Raw genomic sequence first — 8997 nt, 5'->3', positions numbered from 1 at the left:
TTCTGTAAGTACACTTTTAATTTCTTCATATATAAATATGTTCGTAAATTAAAGTGGGATTAAAGTGCGCAAAGGTTTTAAACTGTTTGTGTTTGCAGGGAGGGGAAAGACTGGCAGAGGGTCAGGAGCGTTTTCCAGCAGAAACTCATGAAACCCACAGAGGTAGTGAAGCTTGACCACAAAATAAATGAGGTAAGAGGCTTTAAATGCCATAATGTGTATTTTATATGTGTTTATATGATCGATGACTGACGGCTTGTGTCTGTAAATGTACAGGTGTTGATGGACTTCATGGGCAGAATTGGAAAAATAAACGTCAATGGAAGGATTAAAGACCTTTACTTCGAGCTAAACAAATGGTCGTTTGAGAGTAAGTTGTACTTTTCTTACTCAATATTTGTTATCATCAGTTATTTGGTGTTTATAATTGTTTCGATCCTATGATTAGTGTATACAATCTGTAAAAAAATAGCAGAAGAAAATGGTTAAAAGTGTCTTTAAATGTCCAAAAATGTTAAGTGTGCTTTCACATAAGTAAAGATAACAATCTTCACTTAAGCATCTGGAACATGATTGAAAATAATTAATGTATAAAACATTTTTGAATCAGCTTTACAGCTCGTTATGTTGTTTGCCTATATCTTAAGAATGCATGCTAAAATAGTTTTATACATAAGCCATGCTATTTTCATTACCTCTATCTTTGAAAAACAAATGTATATGACAAAGTTGTATGTAGTTTGAAATATTTAATTGAAAACCCTTCATTCAAAAACATTCAGCTCTGGCTCTAAATCTTACTTTTTTGTAACTTTTCTTTATTGTTCAGCCATCTGCCTCATCCTCTACGACAACAGATTTGGTCTCTTGAAGAAGGAAGTCAACGAGGAGGCTATGAACTTCATCACCGCCGTGAAAACAGTGAGTTCTCCTGTTGTTTGTTCCTGCAGTGTGTACTGTAGGAGAGGACACCTCTGATACTCTGAGGTGCAGAAACAGCGTAGTTCATGAGGTTCACCTCACACACAGGTCAGCCAGTTTCTGACAGAAACAGCGTAGTTCATGAGGTTCACCTCAAACACAGGTCAGCCAGTTTCTGACAGAAACAGCGTAGTTCATGAGGTTCACCTCACACACAGGTCAGCCAGTTTCTGACAGAAACAGCGTAGTTCATGAGGTTCACCTCACACACAGGTCAGCCAGTTTCTGACTGTATTTACTGGGATTGATTTACCTTGGTAAGCCGATATCAGGAGTTGATACAGGCAAAGAGGTTACAGGGCAAAGAAGAAACAACCCTGATTAAGATTGCATCAACGTCTTTTGAGTGAGTGGACGATGATTGGATTGAACGCCTCTTTGTGTTTCTCCGTAGATGATGAGCACGTTTGGCATGATGATGGTCACACCGGTGAAGCTCCATAAGAGCCTCAACACCAAAAGATGGCAGGTCCACACGGAAGCATGGGACTGCATCTTCAGCACAGGTACGCACAGTGGTGAAGAAATCATTCAGATCCTTTAATTAGTTAAAAGTACTAATTCTACACTGTACAAATACTCTATAGAAAGTAAAAGTCCTGCTTTGAGAATTGTACCTTTGTTAAGGTAAATTCAATCAGGGAAATGTACTTAAAGTGTTAAAAGTAAAACTACTCCCTTACATCAAATGTAAAAAAATAAAAGAAAGCACATCTTTGCATTTGAAAGGCTGGAACTATAACATGTTTTTCACAAAACAAAAGAACATTTTGTTATTGTTCCAGCTGTACTTAAATGCAATAAGTTCTTCATATGATTTGTGTGTAAAGTAACTAGTAATTCAAGACGTTGAATAAATGTAGTGCATTAAACAATGTTATATTTTCTTTTGAGATATAGTGTAGTAGAAGTATAAAATAGAGAGAAATTACTCAGGTAGAGTCCAAGTGGCTTACATTTGTACTTAACTTGATATACACTACTTAGTCACTGCCACTTGGTACACACACATGAATACGATACACTACAGTGACTACACAATCACACAAACACTCAGATTTCTTAAAGTAGTATTTCAGTTTGATTTCACTGCTGCAAAACAGTTTGATCTTGTTTCCCGTCAGAGGATAGATAGAGGAACAGAGGTAATTTGAGCTGAGTGCCTCACTGTTTATGTGCACTTGGCACTCTTTGCAGCCACAGTCGTAGTAAACCGCATGACCTGAGAGGATGAAACCAGCCAAATAGTTGTAGTAGCAGGTGGAGGGAGGGCAGAGTGGGGAGGGAGAAGGTGATGCCGGTCGTGCTGTTTATTTTAATGTGACGACTTCTCACACACATAAAGACACTTTCCCGACATTTGGTAGGTACAATAAACTACCCAGGGGGAACAAACACTTCTGGGCTGCGCGAGATCAAGTGAGGTCAATTTTATTTTAGTGTTTTAGTAAAAAAACAAACTGTCAGTCAGACTTTAAGTACATTTGTTTTTGTGTCATGTGATTTTTAAAGGATGCCCAGCACTTATATGCTCATGTGTCTCATGGACAGTCAGGAATCGTAGAAGAACAAAAATAGAAAGACATCACATACTTGATCATACTGTAGTGTACATATGGTTCTGTACATGCTGTACAAATGATTCTGTCCATCTGATTCACATCATATGGATCCGACCTAGGCTTCTAAAAGCGGACATTTGATTTCACACGTCACACATTCTGACACGCTCACATAGAGTGTAATGCATGAAACCTTACAGTAAATGGACAGTTATATCCCAAAGAAAAATACATATGTGGACATGACTTCATCCTGATTGAAAAGATTGCAACAAAGATGGGACATGTCACTACAATCATATTAGCTGATCTTTGAAATAGGACAAAAACTTCCCTTTAGACCTTAAAAATAACATTTCTTGTCAAAAAAAAAGGAAAGCTGAAGATATTCTTAAAATGATGTAAAGCAGAGAAAAGAAGCAAGTCCTCAAGTCAATCCGATTAATGATGAATCAGAAACTGTTTCAGCTCTCGTTGTTAGCTATACAAGTATTAAGGTCATCACACTCATCACCATTGAACAAATGCAAGATTAGGTTAAATGAGAGTATGATTACATATTTTCGTTGTTTTGTGTTTCCTCAGCCAAAGTCTACATCGACAGGAGGCTGAAGAACAACTCCGCCAGAGCTCCTGATGACCTGATCGGCGACATCTTACACCAAAGCAATCTCTCTAAGAAGGAGCTGTACGCCGCCATCACAGAGCTGCAGATCGGAGGAGTGGAGACGGTGAGCAACAAAGACACACTTAACTTTAGGAATAGTTTGGTAAAATACGCGTTGAATTACCTTTTTTCTGAGAGTTAGATGTGAAGTTCGATATCAGAGACAAGAGAGGTATCAATCTTCTCTTATTACTCTCATCAAGAAAGACATTTAACCTAATTCTCCATACTGTCAAAATATCTCTGCCTATTACTGCTTTTGGTTTATTACACCTTATACTCTTAAAGAACATAGCTGTATATTTATCACTTAGCTTAACCTTTTGAACGTTTTACCTTTCGCCTGTTTTCCTTCCTGGAGGGAAAGGGGGAAAAAAACTGTTCAGCCTCAAACAGGTGATGCAGTTGCAGTGCTTCACAAGAGCAAAGTAAATGTGTTGTGGATGTAACTGAGGAGCCTTTGAACATTCCTCAGCTCCCTCCAGGACCCCACTGAGGAATGCACTTAGAGTAGCTGCCTCACTTAGTGACATCTCTGCCTCTCTCTCCGTCTGTTTATGTTTTTCAGACTGCCAATGCTATGCTGTGGGCTATTTTCAACCTGTCACGTAACCCAGGTGCCCAGAGGAAGTTGTTTGAGGAGATCAGAGAGGTGGTGGCTCCCGACCAGGACCCGTGTGGCGAGCACATCAAGAACATGCCATACCTCAAGGCCTGCCTCAAAGAGTCCATGAGGTACAGCAATAAGAGGGTCATGTTGGGGGGGTGTAAAACAGCAACATGAAGCTCCTGATGATTCTACAGCTACAGTATGGGATTGAAATAGCAGGCCATGAACTGCAGTGACTTCTAAAAGCAGTCCAAGTAGTGTCATGGAGGCCTATTTTTTCACACACAATAATTTCTCCTATTACAGTAATTTTTTGAGCAGCTATAGGCAATAGGAATATATACAGATATCAATATATCTTTAATAATACACATAGGATAATATCATGCGAATAATCCTGGTTTAGTTCAAACAGACTTTCTTTCCAACTCCCTATACTTCCTCCCCAAATAAAGATACAAAACTCACATTAAGTAAAGTTGATAGGGAATTTGACTGATACTGTTATTCATTTAAAATGTGATATTGATATTTTTGATAATACATTTATATTATAACATATACATATAATTGTGTAATGTAAATCTGATATTGTGACAGGCCTAATGGGATAAATCATGATGGAGATCTTGATACAAAATGTTAAAGTTGTTGAAATTGTGATACGATATGACAGACACACAAGCAATGCAGCACAGTTAAAAGACACAACTATAAAAGATCATACAAGATATAACATTCCGCACATACCGAGGTGAAACAGCTCAAGTTTAAAATAGTTCGAGCTGCATGTAACATGACATAATATCCACAGATAAATCGGGTCCAATCGGGCACGCAGGCTGCATCACGGTTTCCCTCAGTACCACGGAGATTAAGAGGCGAAACTCTCACACATGACTGCCTCAAAAACATGAGATACTGGGGCTGCAGTCGAATAGTCTATTTAGCTTAGGAACCTTCCTAACGGAGTGAAATGACCCGGAAGTCCTTCAGTGGCAGCCATGATAAGTGCCGTTCGAATTCTCTAGAATGATAGGAAAGGAGGTTTCAAACTTCCTTTATAACCTCCTTTAGCTTAGGAACCACTGGACCTCCCTCACCGAAAGGAGAGGAGAAAATGCTGCCCCACAATGCCTTGCAGCCGCAGCATTTGCCGTCACAACAGTCGGCCGTTCACGGAAACAACTGATTATGACCGAGAAATGATATCATGAGAGTTACGGTGCTTATTAAGCTTTTTAAAACGTAGGTGGCAACTTGCCAAAGTGCTTTGTTTTAAACGTTCATCAGTATTATAATCAAAAAGAGAAATATGAACGTTAGTTTTGACTGAAATTATCAAATAAAGTCAACATTTCACAGCCTTTACTGAGCTGTGTGGAGTTTGTTCAACTTTTAAAAGATGTTTGAATGGTGATATACACAGTGATAGATGTTAAGGACTAACGTTTATAATAAATACATCTGTATTGATTTTAAGATATTTTCATAGTTCATACAATCATACGTATTGGGATCATTGGTATTAATGTGGACCGGAGGGAGAGGGTGACGAGCATAAGTTTCACTTTCCTTTTTTATTTCAATTCCAACTTTGGTCCTGAAGAATATGTTTCTCTGTTGTCCACATTCATAAAGCAAAGCAGCAGCATCAGAGCACGGAGCAGAGTCTCTAGATGAGTTTACAGTAGTCCCTCGTTCTTATTAAACATCCATGTTGTAGTCCGCTGTATAGAAAACTGTGGTTTCCATAGTTTCCCCACAGCAGCAGACGCACATTTATGACGTCCGCTGGCGCATCATAATCACGTCGGATAGTGAAAGTGCAGTCGGATTCTCTAAAGTACCGCAGTCTCTTCTCCTAAATCCTTTTGAATTCTCCTATCCACTATCCCTTAACCCCGTAACGTTTCACTCAGAGGTCAAGGAATAGACGATAGGGTTAGAATTTAGGAGCTGATTTTTGGACTATTCGACTGCAGCCTGGGGCATGACCAGCATCAGGCAGGCATCCCAGCCTAAACCTTGCGGTCACGTTCAAGTCACTTCCTAACCCCTCCATAAGCCCCACTTCTTCTCATGCAGTCACAAGTTGCCTAACATGTAATTTAAGGCTAATGCCATAACCGCAGCACACAGGGAATGTATATGATCCCTGACTGCAGATTAAATCTCAGCACATCACGTACAGTGAAAAACATTTAGAGGAGTTTAGCTACCGTTAAACAGCTTACATAATATGTGTGTCATGCTACACCAGCGTCACTGAGGCTGTATTCCCATGCATTTTTTTTTTCTCTTCCAGGTTATCACCATCAGTCCCGTTCACCAGCAGGACTATGGACAAAGACACTGTGTTGGGAGATTATGCTATTCCCAAAGGGGTAAGTGGCTTAGTTCTTATTACCAAACACTTGACAGAAGCAGTTTACATTTCACTCTCCTCGTGTACTGTACAAAGTCTAAATGGAGAATATGCCACTTAACTAACTGCATGGTAGATTTAAAGTAACTAGGTATTTATTCTACTTTATTTATATCAACTGTGCTATCCATTTTATTTATCTTTAATTGATTTAGTAAAAATGTTCTTGACCTTTGCTCTAACATTGTACAGTTCTGATTTAGCAAGCCTATAATACAATATCTATAAATAATTGGTATATTTTTCATCTGTTACAGACAATTGTAATGATAAACAGCCACGCAATGGGCACAAACGAGGAATACTTTGAGGAAGGGAAGCGGTTCAAACCTGAGCGCTGGCTGCGGGAGAACAACAACATCCACCCCTTCGCCCACATCCCCTTCGGCATCGGGAAGAGGATGTGCATCGGCAGGCGGCTCGCAGAGCTGCAGCTACAGCTGGCCATGTGCTGGGTAAGATAAAGCTCAGTTCAGGCCAGAGTTTCTTTCACTGCAGACTGTTTTTTTTGTTTTTTTACCCATGTCTCTTGAAGTTTTCATCTACTAATCAAATCAAACTCTTGTTTCTTTCTTATAGTTGGTCAGAGAATATGATATTGTGGCAACAGATAATGAGCCACTCAACGTGATCCACTCAGGAGTTTTGGTTCCCGAAAGAGAACTTCCTGTTGCCTTCATCAAGAGATAATGTGAGTAGATCTCTCTACCTCGATCTCCATCTGTCTAAACCATTTATTTGGTATTTTAGTAAATATGCTGATTATCTTTTGTTACCAAGAGTTAGATGAGACAATTGATAACACTCTTAAAACTGTCTGTTAAACATGAAGCTACAGCCAGTTAGCCTAGCTTAGCACAAAGTCAGGAACGTACTGTATAAGGGACAAGTTTGCCTTCATGGCTTTCTGCCCAAACCTGATCAAGATATTTTCTTAACATCCTTAGTTGTATTACCTAAACCTTTGGTGGTTTCTGTCAGAAAGCACTGAAAGAAACTTTGTTTCATGTACACTCGAAACCTCCGTTTGTCAAATAAAGCACCTCTTACACTCAATAATTAAGACACCAGATCTCTTTCTGTTAATCTGATCTAAAATCCGATTTGTGCATGTAAATGAAATCCCAAAGTTTCCTCCAGATGGAGTTTCTTCTCATCACTAAGTAACACTCACACTTCTATTGGCTAGCGCTCCAACACATTGTACGTGATAGGCTAAGGGGTGGGACATTTCTAAGCGCTTGATCAATCAAAATGGAGCTGGGCAGCTAACCAGTCAGAGCAGACTGGGCTCTGGTTTCAGACAGAGGGTGAAAAGAGGTGCTGCAGCACAGGCAGGATGAGAAATATAAAGACCTCTTTGAACATTAAAGCATGTATGTAAACATGTCACAGTCGAGACAAAATACAAATATGAACCTGAAAATGAACATAATGAGCTTTAAACTCTGGTATGTAGGTGATATGTTCTCAATAACTGTAAATGGACTCAAACTTTGGGGTATTCACACATCATTACATATTTATTTTCCTCTCTGCCCTCAGGCTCCATATTCAACTCGTGTGGACGTAGTGACAGGAAAATGATACCTCTGTTGCCATGGCACTGATGATCCAGTGACTCCCTGTATTGCTGCCCTGTAAATAGAAACGAAAGACACAGACATTATTATACATGTAATCATGCCATATATACCTCAAACTTATTTAAAACAATTACTTGTGACTGATGATGACTGACCAAAATACAATTTGTGTACAAATTAAATGTTGTACCAAGCAGCTGTGTATGTAAATGTATAACTATTACTTTTCCTTGTTTAATAACTTATATATATATATATATATATCGCCTATATACATTTAAATATATATATATAGATCACTTTGTTTATTTTTCATTGTGTATATAACGTACTATTATGATATTGTAATATTGCACATTGTTTTATGTAGAGACATATTTTGTTCACTGAATTAAAATACACGCATAAATGTATCAACCTGTGTTTATTTTGGTGCATTGCCAAGACTTGGTACTATTGACGATTAGACTTTTTACAGCTTGAGTACAGAGCTAAATAAATATGTAAAACGCTTATGTTTCCTGCCCAGGTCTGCATGCCTGTTTTCTTTATTAGACAAGCTCTGTTTTCTTTAGAATTCAATCTGATGCTGGGTTAAACTAAGGATAATTCTAGTAATTTTTCACATAATAATAAATAAATCGAAATCCTTTTCAGATAAAGAACAAAAGTTTGATTAAATACCTTCAAAGGACGTTTAACGGTCACATGTGGTTAGCGGAAAGTTTTTCTGTGTAGCTTGTGACTCTTAAAATGAAGACATGTCTGCTGGTGACCAAGTTCTGGCCTCAATGTGGACAAATTGTGAGTTTAAGATTTTCAGGCAAGAAAATCTTAAGTGTGCAGGAGTTGACATTAAAAGTGTCTATCTTATCTTTTTCTTTAACACTGGAATAAAAAGTTTACTTCACATAAGGTAATTTTGCTAAATGGTTAGACTTTTGAAAATCTGGAGGTAAAACAATCATTTAAAATAATTTTCCACATAAATAAACTTCTTACATACGATAAAAACGTTTTATAAACAAGCATGTGTCTTGAAACCAGAAAAAAGGCAAGACTAGTTTAACTTTATATTGAAAGATTTATCTATTGAAAATAAGTGATGAGTTTTCTAACCTTTTCATAAAACAGTCACCATGAACTTTTGGAATATGACAATA

The 8997-nt window shown here is 38.1% G+C and overlaps 1 protein-coding gene across 1 annotated transcript in view; it reads left to right on the top strand.

Moving 5' to 3' along the window:
* The window catches only part of cyp24a1 (cytochrome P450, family 24, subfamily A, polypeptide 1), an 8968-nt gene extending 721 nt beyond the window's left edge, over window positions 1-8247 (top strand). Inside the window, exons 2-12 of the mRNA XM_034084039.2 lie at window positions 1-4; window positions 99-192; window positions 277-370; window positions 830-921; window positions 1376-1487; window positions 3129-3274; window positions 3779-3945; window positions 6129-6207; window positions 6506-6703; window positions 6828-6939; window positions 7794-8247. The exon at window positions 1-4 is cut by the window's left edge and continues 187 nt beyond it. Coding sequence (XP_033939930.1) covers window positions 1-4; window positions 99-192; window positions 277-370; window positions 830-921; window positions 1376-1487; window positions 3129-3274; window positions 3779-3945; window positions 6129-6207; window positions 6506-6703; window positions 6828-6938 — 1097 coding nt within the window. The 3' untranslated portion in view covers window position 6939; window positions 7794-8247. The remainder of the gene's footprint in view (window positions 5-98; window positions 193-276; window positions 371-829; window positions 922-1375; window positions 1488-3128; window positions 3275-3778; window positions 3946-6128; window positions 6208-6505; window positions 6704-6827; window positions 6940-7793) is intronic.
* Window positions 8248-8997: the final 750 nt, after the last annotated feature.

The sequence above is a fragment of the Pseudochaenichthys georgianus genome, chromosome 5 (genome assembly GCF_902827115.2).
Source record: "Pseudochaenichthys georgianus chromosome 5, fPseGeo1.2, whole genome shotgun sequence".
NCBI lineage: Eukaryota > Metazoa > Chordata > Actinopteri > Perciformes > Channichthyidae > Pseudochaenichthys > Pseudochaenichthys georgianus.
Note: the sequence above shows the minus strand (reverse complement) of the source record. Positions and strands in the feature narration are given on the sequence as shown.